Source organism: Drosophila guanche, unplaced genomic scaffold (genome assembly GCF_900245975.1).
Source record: "Drosophila guanche unplaced genomic scaffold, DGUA_6, whole genome shotgun sequence".
Taxonomy (NCBI): Eukaryota; Metazoa; Arthropoda; class Insecta; order Diptera; family Drosophilidae; genus Drosophila; species Drosophila guanche.
Window position 1 is genome coordinate 435174 of NW_022995757.1, and position 18535 is coordinate 453708.

General features: G+C 42.3%; 2 protein-coding genes and 2 long non-coding RNA genes across 5 annotated transcripts in view; all 4 read left to right on the plus strand.

Moving 5' to 3' along the window:
- The window catches only part of LOC117590284 (irregular chiasm C-roughest protein), a 38524-nt gene extending 28876 nt beyond the window's left edge, over nucleotides 1–9648 (plus strand). The window contains exons 2-5 of the mRNA XM_034282771.1: nucleotides 6447–7479; nucleotides 7542–7644; nucleotides 7716–8936; nucleotides 9015–9648. Of these exons, the coding sequence (XP_034138662.1) occupies nucleotides 6475–7479; nucleotides 7542–7644; nucleotides 7716–8936; nucleotides 9015–9532 (2847 nt within the window). The 5' untranslated portion in view covers nucleotides 6447–6474 and the 3' untranslated portion in view covers nucleotides 9533–9648. The remainder of the gene's footprint in view (nucleotides 1–6446; nucleotides 7480–7541; nucleotides 7645–7715; nucleotides 8937–9014) is intronic.
- Nucleotides 9648–9860, plus strand: LOC117590285. 2 transcript variants are annotated; one of them, XR_004574279.1, is made up of 2 exons: nucleotides 9648–9660; nucleotides 9784–9860. It is a non-coding gene; the product is annotated as an uncharacterized LOC117590285 (long non-coding RNA). The 2 variants fall into 2 exon arrangements; XR_004574278.1 differs by having other exon boundaries at nucleotides 9649–9660; nucleotides 9776–9860.
- A 504-nt stretch (nucleotides 9861–10364) lies between these two features.
- LOC117590226 lies at nucleotides 10365–11521 on the plus strand. The gene is made up of 2 exons (XR_004574271.1): nucleotides 10365–10855; nucleotides 10888–11521. It is a non-coding gene; the product is annotated as an uncharacterized LOC117590226 (long non-coding RNA).
- A 2794-nt stretch (nucleotides 11522–14315) lies between these two features.
- Nucleotides 14316–18535, plus strand: part of LOC117590461 (neurogenic locus Notch protein) — a 38939-nt gene continuing 34719 nt past the window's right edge. The window contains exon 1 of the mRNA XM_034283098.1: nucleotides 14316–15317. Within this exon, the coding sequence (XP_034138989.1) occupies nucleotides 15188–15317 (130 nt within the window). The 5' untranslated portion in view covers nucleotides 14316–15187. The remainder of the gene's footprint in view (nucleotides 15318–18535) is intronic.

Genomic DNA, 18535 nt, shown 5'->3' on the forward strand with positions numbered 1-18535 from the left:
TCACCTTGGACTGACTCGCTCTTTTCGCGCTCTCTCTCTCTCTCTCTTGCGCGCTCTCTTGCTTTTGCACGTATTCCCCTGCAACTATTTGCCTTGGCTGCCTTGGGCATATGCGTGTCGCACTCGCTTTCTTTTCAATTCGTTTTGGCGTCCCACGCCCTCCCCCATTACACTCACTGCATTCGCATGCGAATCCACTGCCCGTCCGTCCGTCCACTTGCTAAGCCAACCAACTGGAAGTCCTAGTCTACGTACACACACACGCCCCCCTCTCGCTGAGGCAACGGAGCGCAATTAAATCGATATTACGCGAGCCTGAACCTGCCTAATTGCGGATGACACGAAATTGTTTGCGCTATAACAATAAAGCAAAGCGTACCCTCCATGCCGCCACTGGCAGCACTTCTTCCCACCAGCAGCAACAGCAATAACAGCAAGAGCAGGCGTTAGCACCTCCATTATGCCAGAGCAACAGCAACTACAACTACAACTACAACAAAGGCCCATGAGTAAAGTTCAACTGTTGGCCTTGCTTGACCCATTGGCGTGGGGAGTGGCTGCCCCAAGCTGCCCACCTGCCCGCCATTCAAATTGATTGAAAAAAAAATACAAATTCTAATTGAAAACTGTTTGCATTTTTTTAACTAAATTCTCAAAGTGTAATTAGCTTGAATATTCGATTGGAGCTCAAGGAGCAGTAAGAGTGCTTCAAATTATTATTTTCAGTTTGTTTTATCAAGCGCTAAGCATGGCTCAAAGTTTTCCGCAGTTTCTAATCAGTTTTTCGGCTTGGTTTTCCCTTAAGGTTTAACGCTCAAATATTAAGTTAACGCTCTGGGAGAAGGACACGTTTTTGGCTGTGTCTTAGCACTACGACAACGAGTTGCGGAGATCCCGAGACCCACTCCCCACATGCATAATTGAATTTAGTGCTAGTTTTCGCTGTACCGCCAGCTGCCCGCCCTTCCATCTGGCTCTCCATCTCTCAGTCGCTCCGTATCCCAATTGAATGAGGTTCCAATTTGATTGCATTAACATTTGACATCATCAGCAACAGCAGCAGTCCAGCATGGAGACGTGCTCTTGGCCATAATACAACGGCCGGAACGGAGAGACACGCACACTCTGAGATACAGCCACAAAGATAGAGCTATAGCTACAGCTGCGAAGATACAGCTACCAGCTACAGATGTGTGCATATATTAACAAAAGGTTTCAGTCCTTTCGGTGGCTCACTGTTCGTCCTTGGGGCTGGTTGCTGCTTGCTGCTTGCTGCTGGTGCTGGTGCTGGTGCTTCTGTTTAATATGCAGGATTTTGTTATTAATATTCAATTAAAAGGTTTCTGAAGCAGGGACTGGGTGTCGGGCTGTGGCACTGGCTGGAGTGTCGGTTGGGGTGTTGTTGTTGCTGCCAGCCAGGCGGAAGCTGTTAGGTTGGTGGGCGTGGCTGGTCTAAGTATTAAGGCGTCGCGTAAACTTTTCTTATGTGTGTGTTTCTGCCCCTACTCCTCCTCATCCTCCTCCTGGTGCTTGTTCTAGTCCTTGTTTCGCTTGTTTATTTTTCTTCTTTTATTTTTTGGTTAAATTGATGAATTTATTGGCAATGCCACGCCCACATAACTCACATTGCCACCAGCCCCCCACCCCTTGAAGGGCTGTGAAATGTTCGCTCACTAATTTATGGCTAAAGAAACGAGAAAGGGGGAGAGCATATAAATTTGATTAGAGTTTTCAGGGGGCACTGGGAACAGTTTTTGCTTTCAACTGTTCCCAGTTGTTGTTTGCGAGGGTGTTGTGTGTGGTGTTTTGTGTACCCTTTTAGGGGATATTTGCTGGATATTTATTTTGCTGTCTCAAGTCTGGCCTCAGAGACGTGTCTCACGTGCCTCACACAAAAGTGTATCCCGTGTTTCGGCTTTAATTTCTTGGCAAGGAAAAGGATAATAATCAAATGACAACCCAAACACAGTCAGGGACACACACACACAGAGCAGAGTTGGCGAAACAAAGGGAAGATTGTCAGTGAGTGCATGAAAGAGAGAGTGAAAGAGAGTGATAAATAGTGTTAGTTCTGTTGGAGCACTGTGTGACGCAGTTTTTCCACTGAAAAGGGGAGAAGGCTTTCCTCTCTTTTCCTCTCGTTGTTTACTCCCATTTGCTGCTTTGCTTTGCAAAGGCGAAAAAAAAGGAAAGATATTTCCAACGAATTATTCCTTCGTGAGGTATTCTAATTAGCATAATGTTACCCCTCCTCCTTTTGTGTGTTTGTGTGTGTGTTTTTGTCATTAGCGTTTGTCGTGCCCTGAGGATTGGTGCCTTTGTTGCCCAGCTCCCGTGTTAGGTTCCTACGGCCAGAGTCTTGGCTCGGAAAATCTGTGAAACAAAAGGTTATTCGAAGTGAAATGAAGAAGAGAAAGAAAAAAACACCGCCAATGCTGCACAAATTTCCCATAAACAAACAGACTCATTCGCTGTCACTGACAGCTGCAACAGAGAGATCCCTTGGCCATTTAACGGTCAAACAGGTGTTGAAAAGCGACACAACAAACGGGGAGACTGTGTCAAAGTAGTTAACAAGAGAAAAACGTGAATAAAAAAAGAGTAGAACGGGAATAAAAGAGTTACAAAACGGAGGAATGAAAAGAGGAATGAACCTGGAAAGAAAGGTCTGCTTCTACCTAGAAATCTTTCCGACAAGTTAACGGATCTTAAATCCAACTTAAAGCCAACAAAAAAACCCAGCAACAAAAAGTCAAGTGACAGAGACTGAGAGCAGAGCAGAGCGGAGACCTTAAGTAATTTTAATGTCTCTCGCCTGCAAGTACAACATAAAGGGACAACTTTTGGCGAAACCAGAAACCCAAAGCCCAAAGCCCAGAGTCAAGAGTCCACCTTCAGTCTCCAGGCCCCAAGCACGCAACATAAACTCAAAGGGAAGTCGCCGCCGACTGTGCAGAGGAGCCAGTAGGTGTCCGTCCAGCAGGAGACTATCGGGGAAGTGGTTTTTACTATCCAACGAAAATCTACCGCAACTAAAAACAAAAGTTATGTGTGCACGAAAAATCATGTCCAGTCATTTCCTGTACAACTTTCAGTCCAGTCCGGCCCAAGGAACAAATGGACACAACGTCCAGCCAGGCAGCAGGACAGCCAGCCAGCAGGACTGAACTGAGTGCACGGGCTAAGAGGCTTTTCTTTCTGATGGTGTGGCGCTTGGCCTTTTATGGTCATAAAAATTTTATTATAAATTTTAATAATTTAGGCAAGCATATTGCTGGCAGCGAAAAGAACACGGTGGGGATTCCGGCGCCCGGCGCCCGGCACCCGGCACCGGGCTCTCAGTATCCGTATCCGAGCACTATCCAAAGTTTTTCCAGACCAAGACCCACAGTCCCCCGCGCGTCTGTATATCACCTGGCACATACGCACGCCGGGCATTTCCGGCTCTATATATGCCGGGCACTTCTGAGCCACAGCCCGGACTCGTGTTCGCGTACAGCAACACACAAACAAAGTCGTACTCGGAGCCGTACTACGACCCGTACTTGCCCAACACGGACACGGACACGGACAGGGAGGAGCGCGGACAGTCACAGTCAAAGTGCAAATGCCGTAAATCATGGCTGGTGCTGGTAAACAAGCAACAGAGAACCTCCGAACACAAACCAGAAAGAAAACAAAAGAAAAGTCAGCTAACGACGATACAAATACGCTCGCCCCAAGCCATCTGTGAATTTTACAACTAAATAATAATCGAATGCTGAAAGACATTCAACATAAAGTTATGGGTAGGAAACTGAAGAGCAGAAAGGCAAATTAAGGCCGGGATTGAAGTGTCTTTTATGCCACGTTGATGATTATTTGAGTTCTGATTTTTTCTCTAACTATATTCTATATCTATATCTATATAAATATTATATTCCTTAACTAGCCAGCTAGTGGGAATGCCCTTCGCTCTTGCCCTCACGGGGTAGTCAAATGAAAAGGCCATAAAAAAAATAGACCAGGCCCAGGTCCATGCGTTGCGATTGCAGCGGAGCGAAAAGGATAGCCGTACGCGATATGGAGGATATGTTTGGGTTGGGTTGGGTTGTGGGTTCTGCTATGTAAGAGGATATATATGGTGGGGATATTGGGATATAAATGCCCTGGTCAGTGCTGTCTTTTGGCACTTCTCTTCTCTCTTTGCTTTCTTTTTCTTTGTTCTTTTTTCTTTGTTCTTTGTTCTTTTCTTTTTGTTTTGTTGTTGTTGCTGTTGTGTTTGAACCTGAACTGTGCTTTCTTTTGGCCTTTCCGTGGGCGCCAATTTGATGAAATCGTTAGCATTACCTTTTTGGTTAGATGTCGACGCAGTTAATGCTACGGGCGGAGTAGTGGCATGGGCTGTGTGCTTTGTTTTTGCGTGGAACAATGGATATCACGTGTACACCAAACCACCAACGCGATAAGAACAGAAACAGCAGGAGGTGGACAAGTGGCAAAGGAAAAGGTGCTAAATGCAACTAAACCAACTAAACCAAAGCAATTATCGTATAATATATCGTATTTGGTACATCATTTATGCGATTTAAATTCATAAAAAAGAGCACATAAGGTAAATGCTCTAACGGAGGGCCATCAAAGTATAAACTAGAAACTTGATTTAAATTCCAAAATCAAGTGGAAACAAATCCATCAAACTTTCAGCGAAAATGCTTCAAAGCTTTAACGAAACATTTTCTTAGTTCACATTAAATTCGCACAGAAAAATTAATATTTCTCGCTCATGATAATCTTCGATGTTCGCTTAAACGCAGCTTTAGCTGTGTCTCCCTCCACATAGAATTTCTAACGGCAGGCAGCTTTAAGGTCCTTGGAACACAAACAAGCAAAAAGAACAAGCAAACAAAATGGTGAACGCCAAAAGAAATAGAATAAATAAGAGACAAAAAGCAAACAAAAGCCGCAAATGCCAAGGCCAAAACCGGACGAACAAGCGCATGAAATGTAGAGGAGGCCAAACACAAAAAAAAAAAGAAAGCAAAAGCCAAAAGAAGAGCCACAAAAAGGGAACATATGTTTGTGTTTGTGTTTCGGTGTGTGCGGGTGTGTGTGTGTGTGTGTGTGTGTTGGCATGCATTCAAAGTGGGCGGAAAAGCAGCGGTAAAAAAAAATAAACTGAAGGCAGATACGCGTGCAAAGCTGCGCGCGAATATGTTTCAATTTCACGGCAAACGACCACAGGACTTACATTTACAGTTACAGTTGCAGTTATAGTTTTGCACTCCTGCAGTTATGGCAGCAAGCTGCAGCTGACGTTCATCCGTCCCCCCTGCTGCTGCTGACGTCCGTTTCTGACTGTCTGCCTGCTGCCTGATGCCGTCAGTGCTGCTTATGTTGCTGTCGCTGTTGCTGTTTTTGCGTCCTGCAGTTGAAGCCACCAAATCCAGACAACTGACAACCCACGCATTCCTGTCTCTGCTGCCCTCTGGCCCTACACAGCACTGAGTTTAAGCTTTCAGGGTAGCACTCGTAACACTGCGGGTATATCGACTCTCTAGAGTACAGGGAATAATTTACACAAAATTTTTGCTTAATTATTGCTACAAGCGAGAAGCTGTAGGGACTTCCTTCGCTTCTTTTACAGCTAATCAAATAAATTCAAATAATCATTATTAGTTCAATGAATTATTATTTATTATGTTGTATGTATTATTATTTTGGGTATTCCAAAAGTCGTATTACATACGGCACGCATGTACCACCCACCCAGGAACCGCTTCTTATCCATTTGGTTTAAACTTGACCCACAAAAACATATTTGATTGCATTCGTTTGCCATGTGAGCAGCGGCGGCAAGCAAGCGTGCAGCGAGCAGGCTGAATGCTGGGTGGCTGGCTGACTGCACCTTTACTTAATTATTTTTTATAAAGTTTGTTTTTCGCTGTTGATTTAATTCGAATTTCATGCAGAAAGAGAGGACTGAGCTCTGTTGGGGGGCTGTAATTCAATTAATAAAAATATATAAAATATACATATATAACGTAGTTTATTTGTTCATTTGCGACCACAAAAACCTGTCCCAACCAGAGTGAGAGAGAAGCAATTTCCACAAGCAGTCCGATCAATAGAGAGGAAGGAAAGAGCCATCTATCTGACAGGCTGATGAAGCCTTTGCTAGCTCCATCTGACGAAGATGTAGGCATACAAAGAAATGTACTTACAGCTAGATGGCGCTAGCAGGCTTCCATTAAATCAACGCCAAATGGCGCCAGCAGGCCAGATGGCGCCTAAACGCTGACATTAAACCAAAGCTAGATGGCGTCCATGTTCAGATTTAGCAAATAAAATATTAAAACACCTATTTTTTGACCTTAAACCTTAATAATAAAATTAAATGAAAATAAAAAAAATGATGAAATATCTACAATTATTCATTTCCCCCCTTTGAATTGCTCTCTTTGCAGCCGTATTAGCCATTCTGCGGTGGCTAAAATGAAGAAAATGCGCAAAAGTCAGCTGCTGCGGGTGCTACCTCTGGCCGTACTGCTGCTCGAGGTGGCCCTACTGCCCGTCTCCGTGCTGGCCAAGTCCAAGAATAAGAACAAAAACAATCAGAACAATGCACACCATGGCGAAACATCGGCCTCAGTGTCCTCAGCGTCGGCCAACGATGACAACAAGCCGAGAAGCGGCGAAAATGGCGGTCAGCAGTTTGCCATGGAGCCACAGGATCAGACAGCTGTCGTGGGTTCACGCGTGACGCTGCCCTGCCGCGTGATGGAGAAAGTTGGGGCACTGCAGTGGACCAAGGATGACTTCGGCCTGGGACAGCATCGCAATCTGAGCGGCTTCGAGCGCTACTCGATGGTGGGCAGTGACGAGGAGGGTGACTTTTCGCTGGACATTTATCCGCTGATGCTCGACGACGATGCCAAGTACCAGTGCCAGGTGGGACCCGGACCGCAGGGCGAACAGGGTATACGTTCGAGATTTGCCAAGCTCACGGTCCTGGTGCCACCCGAAGCCCCAAAGATACTGCAAGGCGACTACATGGTTACGACAGAGGATCGTGAAATCGAGCTGGAGTGTGTGTCGGTGGGCGGCAAGCCCGCCGCCGAGATTACCTGGATCGATGGCCTTGGCAATGTCCTCACCAAGGGCATTGAGTACGTGAAGGAACCGCTGTCCGATTCGCGCCGCATCACCGCCAAATCCATCCTCAAGCTGGCGCCCAAGAAGGAGCACCACAACACGACGTTCACGTGTCAGGCTCAGAATACCGCCGATCGCACCTACAAGTCCGCCAAGCTGCTGCTCGAAGTCAAGTATGCCCCCAAGGTGTCCGTGTCTGTGGTGGAAGGCGCAATGGCCGGTGGCAAGATACCGGAGGGCGCCGAGGTAATGCTCAGCTGTCAGGCCGATGCCAATCCGCCCGAAGTCAGCTACCGATGGTTCATCAATGACGAACTCATGACGGGGGATTTCACCACCAAAATGGTGAGTCTATTGCCTATAATTCCACCATTGATAGCACTTACTCTGACCTGTTTCCATTGCAGATTATTCACAATGTCACGCGTTCGTATCACGATTCGATTGTCAAGTGCGAGGTGGTCAATGCCGTTGGCAAGAGCGAGGAGAGCGAGACCCTGGACATAAGCTGTAAGTTAGAGCAACGAGTAGCGAGTGGCGAGTGGCGAGTAGCGACTGATTGACTTATTGTTTCCTTGCAGTTGGACCCGTTTTTCGCAAGCGCCCACAAACCGTAGAGGCGGACCTGGGCGCCACTGTCAGCATGCGCTGCGAGGTGGCCGGCAATCCAACGCCTGAAATCGAATGGGTTAACGAAAATTCCGCAAAAGTTGTTGGCCGCGGCACGGAGTTGAAGATCAAAGTGAGCAGCGAGACGGCTGGACGTTATATTTGTAGGGCAGAGGTCACTGGTTTCCCCGAAATTGGCGCCGAGGCATTGATACACGTGAAGCGTGCACCCATCATCACCTCGCACAAGGTTCAGTTTGGCGCCGTGGGCAACAAGGTGAAGATTGAGTGTCTGGCCTTCAGCATACCGAAGGCAGAGCAAATCCTGTGGTCCTTCGAGAACAAAGTGATCAACATGAGCAGCGCCGACCCGGACATATACATCTTCGAGGAGCAGCACCTGCCGGAGGGTGTACGCGCAGCGCTGATCATCCGCGAGAGTCGTGCAACTCACTTTGGCAAGTACAACTGTACCGTGATGAACTCGTATGGCAGCGACTCGCTGCTGATCACCGTGGTGCGTGAGCCTGGCAACATACCCGTCCTGCTGGTCGTCATGGGCTCGGTGTTCTCCGTGGCCATCATACTGATGATTGTGATGATTGTTGTGGTGTACACGAAGCGCAGGAACCGAAAGAAACCCATGCCCGCGGACGTCATACCGGAGGCATCACGTGGCGGCGACAAACTGAACGAACTGAAGAGCGAATTGCGCTCCAAGGCCTACGATGTGGAGTACTCTGAGGCGGGCAGCGAGGCGCTGGCCATTACCCTCAACCAATCGCCCATGCCGGATGTGCAGATGAAGGGCGCCACACTGGGTGTGCCCCTGGCCGGGCCTGTTAAGTTCGATGAGCGCTTCTCGGGTGACTTTACCGACCGCTACAATCGCCAGTGTCACATTAAGAATCTGAAGAACCATCAGGAGAACGCCTACAAGGAGACATCCGCCAATGGATACGCCCACTACTTTGAATACGCCCTCGACTACAGCCCACCCGGCGAAGCAGGCAAATCCGTGAAGAACTCTGGTGGCAAGAACTCTGCCACTTTGCCACACTCGGCTGCCGCTGTGGGCGGTGTGGGAGCCGCTGCTGCCGTCGGTGGTGGAGGTGGTGCCAGTCTACCGCGCAATCAACGACACGATCAGCAGCAGCAGCAGCAGCAATCCCAGCAGGCAAATGGATTTATGGGTATGTCTGTCTGTCCTTTCTCCGTTGAAACTCATTTGATTTCATCTCTCTCTCTCTCTCTCTCTCTCGCATTTGCAGGACAACCTCTACTACAGAACGGCATCGATAGTCGCTTCAGTGCCATTTATGGCAATCCGTATTTACGCACAAACTCCTCGATTTTGCCACCATTGCCACCGCCAAGCACCGCCAATCCAGCGGCTACGCCAGCCCCACCGCCCTACCATGCAGCACGCCATCACCACTCGAATGGCGGCATCAAGCACTACGGCCATGGCCATGGCGCCTCGCTGACAGGCGCCACCCTGCACACTAGTCCGGCCAATGCTGGAGTCCTGTCCGCTGGCATTGGCTCGGCAGCGGCGAGCCTAAACAGCGGCATTGGCGGCCCTGGGCCTGCTGGCGCTGGCGCTACCGGCGGCAGTGTGAGCGGCAGCAGCTCGAATTTAACAGCCAGCAGCAATACGCTGGCTGCCACACCATTGGCACAGTCGGGTGTCGCTGGCCAGTGTGCACAGAGTCCATCCGGGCAGTTTATATTGTCCAACAATGGCAAGGGACACACACAGAAGGGCCCACTGGCCACACATGTCTAAGTAGCAGCAGGAAGAGCCTCCACAGACACGACTTAGCCCCACTATAAATAAAAACGCATTAGAGAGCCATTAGCATATCCGCAAATTTGTATTTTAAATGTCTATAGCAGAACAAAGGAAAAGAAAACGTCTAGCAACCTAAGCGAGTGTGTAATGATTTTTTTTTTCCAATTATATATATTATATACCATATACACATACCTACATATATCTATACTATATACATAGTGCATATACAAGAAGAAAGTAAGAAAGAAAAAAACAAAACCGTATTGTGATTTATAGCGTTAATTATTTTATGGAAAGAGGAAAGCTCTCGTTGGATAAACAAAACAAAACAAACAAAAACAAAAACAAAAACAAACGAAATGAATGGCAAATTATATCAATTAGTGCAAATTTTAAGCTACTTATTATCAATGATGATGGGAAGTCTGAGGTAGGAGGAGATCCTTATCAATTAAAGCGAAACGTATCGAACTACGAAACTTCAAAAGTTCATTTTAAAACAGCGAGTTGGAAGCATGGAAGAAAACAACTAAACAATTTTAAAAGCGAAAGAATAAAGATAAACGCAGAACAATTTCAATTCAATTAAATATAAATATAATTATAAATGTAATCATTAAACAAATGCCTGTAGTTAGTTCCAAGTAAAAGAAAAAAACTCACAAAATAAAGATAAAGCATGCAAAACAGAAACAACAAAAGAGCGAACGGAAGAAAAACAAAAACAAAAACAAAAACAGAACACAATTTCTAAGCCAAAATTGATTAAATTTTTAGACTTACAAATAAAGTAAATAAAAACAGTAAACAAGGTAGAGAAAAACAAATGAAAAAAGAACAGAAAAGTAACGAGAAACGAGTCAACAAACGAGAAATGAGAACGAGTAAAAAAAGCATAGCAAAAATGAAGCATGAGAATAATTGGAGAGTAAGCGGAGCTGAATTTGATCTTTAACCCGGTCAAGCTTAGCCAAACAAAAACAAAAAACACAGAAACACAGACAACACACACACGTACACATATCGTGCAAACATCCAATGTTATATATCCATATCCGAACTGTACGAAGTCCTTCAATTATAAAGCAAAGTGGGGAATACTTTTTTGTGTGGGGTCAAAGGCAGTTGCTTAGAGTAAATAGAAGAAAATAGCAGAAAATGTGTAAAAAAAAAACAGTATGGAAAATATTTATAAACTAGATTTTAGAGGGGGTTGGGGGGGAAGGGGAAGCATGTCCAGATTGAACGGAAATTAAAGCCCAAAACTAGTCAACATTCAGATGGCTGGCTACAGGGACACATCTTATGCACATAGTGGACATTTTCAATTTGAATAAAAGATGAAGAATGAGTGTTTACATATTGTACATAGGCCTCATCGATTTGTGGCATTAAATTGTACTGCCTTTGGGCTAATCCAAACAAATTATTTCCATCTCCATTTCAATCGATTGTAAGCTGCACTTTTCTGCCCAATTCATTGACCCACAATATACATACATTAAATAAAAATATAAAAATAAATATAAATATAGTAAAAGAACATACTCCAGACTTGACCGGGTATCGGATATACACAGCGGATACATTGCCCCAGCATAAATGTGAAAACTTAGAAATCTTTTTTTGTCTAGCCCTTAAGAAAGTAAATGAAATTTAACATTAAATCAATTATGTATAAAAACAAAAGCAAACGAAATATATATGTATATGTATATCGAATATAGCGCATATATTTATGTGTATGTCAACGCTTAAAGAAAATTAGTAACTAAGTTTAGAGCGAGGCGGAACGAGCCGTACATAAACGTATCTATATATATATTTTTTTGTTTTTTTTTGGTCAGCATAGCGGATTAAGCCTACTTATAAAAATAAATACATACATACATATATGCAAAACAATTTTAAACGTAACATTTAAAAAAAAGCTTAGACACAATTTGTAAAACATTTGAGCGATCTACCAAAAAAAAAAAACAAGATGAATATAAAATATAAAATCGATAAGTGGAATATGTGAAGCGAAAACTTTTGAACACGAAATGCTGCCTTATGATTCCTGGTTGGGTTCTTAAAACATTAAGCCAATACTGTAATTTATTTTTGTTCTTATTATTAAACATATACACAAATATACATACACAATTGCATATTTATCTAGAGTAAATACAGAAAATGCTTTAAATGTTGTTTTTATTTATTGATTCTTAATTTAAACACTCGAATTCTATGCTATTATTTCCTTGAGAGCTAAGCGCAGCTTTTTCCATATACAAAACAAAATTCAACTGAAAAGAAAACAGAAAGTAAATTACTTTTTTCGGATAAATTGTCAAACGATTCAATTAAGCGTTCAATTAAATAGCAGTTAAAAGGAAAAAAAAAACAAAACCAAGAAAACAAGATCCTATTAAGCCAAGTACATTATATTGGAATAATTACAAAGAGAAAAATGAAAAACTGAAACGGAAAATGTGAAATGTGAAATGCAAACCGCAAAGCAAAACGATAACTAAGAACGAAGTGCGTATAAAAGAAAAAAGCATGCAAGCAGAAACGAAAACGAAAACGAAAACGAAAGAAAAACAAACCGAAAACGATAATTCAATTTAATCTTAAGTCAAAAAAGAACTCAAACTAGTTGAAATGAAAAATACATACAAAAAAAAACTTAAAAAGAAAGAAACGAAATAAAATAATTCAAAATGCTACCAAGAGAAAGTTTTTTATTTAGGTTCTTATTTTCCGTAGGTTCCGGGCCAAGTATTTAAAGCTGAAAGAAAATGCCAGCACTGGCAAAAGACTTCAAAGTAGAAAATAAATGTTTTAAATTCAATTAAAACTCATTTACATTCAATTCCGCTCCTATATTATTTATATAAATGTATTGAGAGAGAACTGATCGCCGGCAATAAATGGAGGATCGCCGGATCGAATCGGGGCAGTCCATCTTGGACAGCCTGGGAGTAACATCCCAACTTTTTAAAGCGGTACTGGCGACAAGGTAGTTATTCTCGTATATCGTATAATAAAATAATCTTTAAAAATGTGTGCCTCGTTTTTATACTTTTTTGATTTCTCTTTCAAATTTGTATGTTCTTTTTTTTCGTTTATTAGTTCAGTTAGTTAGGCAATAGTGATGATTTTTTCGTCATTATCCGGTGTTCCTTGGCAAAAGAAAGGAGTTATTACAATTTATAAGCCGGAGTCTAGCACCAATTATGTTGTAAGGATAGAAGAGCTGCCCCCAAACCACTCCGAGCTTATTATAACATTAACATAAATATGTTACAGTTTCCTTTCCCTTTCTGAAAAACAATAGAATTTCTTTTTTCTTTTGTTGTGCGCGCTATTTTTTAATGATTATCAATGTTATCATTTAACAGACATGTATCTCTGTTAACAATTTACATACATTTACATACTGAAGTCGAATTCAGAAATTGAAAAATTCAAATACAAATTTTGTAAAATATAAGGTCATAAGATATACAATCCAATACAAAAGAGTATTTATAATAAGCAAAATTGATTCTTCAATCGGATTAAATTATTGTTTCGGTGGTGAAAGTCTTTTCAAGCTAGTAATTTCAAATAGAACATATTTTTGAAGATTCACTGCTTCGCACGTTTAAAATGTAGGGTTGACAAATATTTAAAAAATATCATATCGGTGATATGTTTTGCTTGAAAGATATATACAAATAATATAAAATATATCACTGCAAAAATATCGATATATTTGATATATAAATTCAATTCCTTGCACATCGGAAATAAATAACTCCCATTAAGAAAACAGAAACCCTTCAAACCAATCCATATTCCACTTTTCTGTGTTTTTAATTTGACTTATTCAACTATTCTTCGCTTTATGTACATAATTCGTTTGAATAAGTGTTTATGGTTTTTGGTTCAAACACCCACAGACTTTTCACAGTACGAAAATCATACAGATCATATTTCTTTCTCGTACATCTTACACCTCACAAAAACCACCACTGCTGCATAAATTGCACTTTCGAGAAAGTCGAGAAAACCCCAGTTTCGAACGAATAGGGACGTGTGAGACATACATACACTTGTATCACTCTTGTTCACTAACTTGTTGGCTCTAGCTTTTATAGTCTCTGAGTACTAGCCGACAAACAAGACTGCCAGACGGACAGACAGACATGGCTATTTGGGCTCTTTATATCGTCGGAATCATTTAATTATGTGCGTTACATACATCCACTTTTGTAAAAAAATACAAAATACCCTTTATATTTATTAAGATCCTGTGGTTAGTTGCCGAACTTAAAATATCAAAAAATATCGCAAAAACATAGGAATACATTGATATTTTGTCCACGAAAATATCACGATATAAATGTATTTGTATTATATATAAAAATCGATATATTTTGAAAATGAAAAAGTATATTTAGGTATATTTTCAAGCACCTCACGGTATATTTAATCGATCATTTTGCCGTCACACTGACGAGATCGGACAAAGATTTTTTAAATTTGGAAACATTCCAAGAAAAGTAAATCGTGAAAACTAACCACTCTTGTGAAGAATTGATTGATAAATTGGACAAAATTATATTTTTACCCCGGAAACTCCTAAATAGCTAGTAAAATTAAATAGAACATCAAAATCGAGGAATCTGATTTAAGACTATGGTATATTTACGGTATATTTTGAAGATGCAATGGTATATTTTGGTATTTTTACGATATATCTTATCGATAATTCCGCCGTCACACTGACGAGATCGGACAAAGATTTTTTAAATTTGATCGAAACGGGTTGTCGAGGCGGACAAAGCACACACACAAAATATTATTCTTGATATTGTCTGCAGTTGAAATTTTTTTGGGTGACATCAAACGAGAAGAAAGGGGAGGCGCTAGTGCATGTTTGTTCAAAAGAAGGAGTGCAAAAGAAACGACAACAACAAACATACAAAGCTATAGTGGAGAGTTTAGAGTGTCCCAAAAGCAGCAGTAACAAACAACAATATGGCAGGACCGATCAGGCCCTAGCCCATACGGTGATTTCCTTCCAAAAAATAATATCAAACCACAAGGAAAAAGCCGAAAGGAAAACCCAAAGGAAAAACAGCAAATTATTCGCGAGTGTGTGCGTGTATCGGTGTGTGCGTCTCTCTCTCTCTCTCTGTCTGTGTGTGTGCGTGCGTGTAATCGTCGGGAGAGAGCGCGGAAAGGAGCGTCCTCGTGTCCGTTGAAGAATTTGAATTTCGTTTCCCTGCTGCAAACATATTTGCCCACTATTCTTGGTTATTTTTTGTTAATATTTTTTTTGCGTGGAAATGTTGCCGTCGCTGTTGTCGTCGTTGACGTCTCTGCAAGCGTCGGCGTTGTCGGGAGCGCGACTCTTTTCAAATGTTCTGCCCGCCTGGCTCTTAAATACATAGAAAGAGGGGAAGGAGAGACGGGGGAAAAGGTGCAACATTAACTAACGAGATTTGAAAGAAAAAAACAACAATAAATAAAGTGCAACAACATAATAAGCAATCAAAACGAACTGCAACAAAATATACAGCAAACACACATATACAAATACAAAAAGAATCGGGCAAAGCTAAGAAACGGCAACTGGAAGGAATACTAATACTGAAAAACTGGATTACAATGCATTTGCAGCGCAGCAGACAGCGCAGTCGCGCATTCACTTGGATTAACAAAATGTTCGCTCTGCCGCTGCTGACGCTGACTCTGATGCTGGCGTTTGCAAATTTGCCCAGCAGCGTCCAAGGAACGGGTAAGTGGGGTGCGAACGATGATAAAGAAGTGGACGGAAAAGAGGGAACGGTTAGACAACATTTCTGCTAGCTAGTTGGAGCATATTGTTAAGGGACAAAATAACGAATTCCTTTTATTTCGGAAATCACTTTAAATATAAATATTTCCTCATATTTCGCTCATTCCTCTTATTTCCCCTACATTGTGCTGCTTCAACCACCTTTTTATTTTCCTCATTCCTTTATGCTGTTTTCGTATTTCCTTTTCGTTTGTATGTTCTTCGGGGCTCCCTTTTCCTGGCTTGTTCGCTTTTCGCTTTGTCTGTCTTCGGACAGGTGGTCGGTCGGTCGGTCCCGTTCTCCCGCTCTCATGTCAGCTATTGCTTGCTCTCTGCGCTGCAACCTATGCCTGCCTCTCTCTCTGTGTTTCTCTCTCTCTCTCCCTGTCTATCCCCCAACTGCTGGCTGCGCATGATCTGTTCGCTTGCAGGCTCGGCGCATGCTCTCTCGCTCTCTCCGATTTCTTGTGTGCTGTGCTGTGCGCACCTTTACAGATCACTTATGCCGTCGGCAAAGCATTATTTGTGGAGTATTTCTTTCTGCTTTTATTGTTTCGTTGGTATTTATTTTGAGTCGACAACTTCCTCTACCTCCCATTCCCCCTCCCGTAGAAGAAGATGGAGAACTACATGAACTATGCACGTACTTTTATTTGTCCATCAAACACTTCCACAATTTCCATTCGCCATAAAAGAAGAGCCCTATTTGCATATGGAAACACTCCATAAACAGGGCTTGGCTTTGGGCTCTTGTCTAATCATTATGTAAACACAATATGTACCACATAAGTACATATGTATGGATGTATGTATGAATTCTTGTGTGTGTGAAGGTACAATCGACTCGGCAAATGTCAACTTTGCAGGAATTACAAATTTTTAAGTGGAATTTTCACTGATTTGGTGTGTTTGTTTGAAAATTTACTATAAATACCTGACACACGTAATCAAAATAATAATCATATGATTTTTAAAAGAAATACCCAGAAATTTCCATTACAATATAAGATATTAGAAGGTTGGAATTTTCAATGTTAATTCATATTATTTTCTCTTAGCAAAACAATTGCATCTAAAAACTGAATCAAGTTAAATCCTTGCTCATAATCCTACTCCTTGACTTTTCTTGACTGTTTGCTGGTCCATTCTTTGGATCGGTCAGATCTCATCCATCAATCATGCGGTCTCCTATCCCAGCAATTAAATACTCATTTTCCCAAAGGCGCCTTTTGTCGGTGGCAGATCATTGAACCATTTTTATCCATATGCTGTAGTAGCTTTTACGTGTACCTGGGCATCATTTACTGGGCATGAACCTTGATTGCAGCTCGGGTTTCCGCCTACCAAACTCTTTTTTGCTGGATGGGTGACAAAAAAAAAATCATTTTCAATGCATTGACAGCATGAAACGAAGAAGGGAAGTTAAAGGGGGATACAAGATACGAAGGCATGGAAATCAAGCAATTTGTCCAGATTTTAGCTCCCACCATTAGCTCCTACTCGATCGACTCTCCCCAAGTTTATTCAACTTTTAAGATTGAAAAACGGTTGTTGTTTTTTTTTTGTTTTTGCCCTTTGAGTGCATTTTTTGCAGGTTCGGTATAAGTAACGGTTTTATGAGGGAAGGGCACCACCAAAAGAACCAAAGAACCAACCACCGCATTCGATTTCATCAGAGCACAGAAAAACGACAGCTGTGCCTCTGTGCTCCTGGAGCCAAAAATGGAAGCAGCAGCAGGGAAAGCAGGGGACAGTGGACAGGGGAGAGAGCCAGGAGAGCAACCCCTGGTACTTGGTTCTCGCTGGGGTTCCTGGCATATTGCACAGGCGCGTCCTTTTTGCTGTTTGCTCAAAGATCGAATTACGATAAGCCAGAAAGAGAGAGAGAGGGAGAGAGAGAGAGGGAAAAGCAAGAACCAGATGGATGGGCTCCTACCTAGAGCCACGAACCGCAAACAAGTTCTCGATCCCTCTTTCTCTCTCTCTCTCTCTCTCTCTCATTCTATTCTGCAGATACTTTTGTATCTTTTTGACTGTTTGCTTTTCAATGTCGTTCGACATGCTCGCTCTCTCTGTCACTCTTCGTGTTGGGTTCTTTTAGCTATTTCCTGTATCCTGCCTGCCTGCCTTTAAGAACACCCTAAAATGGTTCTTGACTTTTGTAAGTCACGCACACAGAAGGAAAACTTCCTCCTTAATTAGCCCTTGCCCATGCCTAGGTACGCCCTCCACCCTCCACTCCACTCCTAGAACTAAACAACATAAATGTCTGTCTGTACATACTACATTTATGGGTATCTTGGGTATCTACACAAACACACTCACACACTCACACACTCTTCTGAGATATCTAGTATCTGTGTGTGGTTTGCAGATCGTTAAATGTGCATTTTATGATCGGTAATCGGAGTGGATCATCGCCCCGACAACCAAATGAAAATTTAATGAAAATAAAATGTAATTATGTGCGAGAAAGTGGCGGGAAGCATAGAGGATTCAGAATTAATTCAGAAATTTCCTTATTGATTGATGAATTTAGCGTACACAAATTGTTGTGTATTTTAGAGAATAAAACAGCTTCGATACCAGACCATGTTTTCATGAACTACTTTGAGGCAATTTCAACTTCACCTTTGGCACTTCTTCCTTTAAGGGAAGTCTTCACATCTTCAACAATGTGAAAGTGCCGAACAAACGAAAAAAAAAAACAAAAAAGCAAGAAAAAAATACGTAAGGAGTCTTCCTTGCATGGCGGCGTCTCAATTAATTTGAGACATCCACTTATCGACCATTTACTGTCACATTTTCATAATTAATCGATGCAGCCGTCGCTCGTCTTCGTTCGTCGTAACTTTCTCATCGGTAACCCGAGAAGACTTAATTAAAAATTACCAAAAAAAAACGACAAAAAATTCACTTAAATGCGATGCTAATTTCTCAAGTGTTAAATCTGCTGTTACCCTTGCCGCAAAACTGTTGCAAGCAGCAGCAAAACCTGTAAATTGATAAAGACGACAGCAGCAAACAACAAAAAATCAAAGAAAAAGGTGGAGCAGCAGCAGAAGCAGAAGGAGGTGGATAATTTTTGTTGTTGGTCACTTGATAGTCAGACCCTGCTGGTGGCAGTTCCGTTTGGGCATGGCAGACTCCTGCCCCCGGCTCCTGCCCCAGTCCCTTCC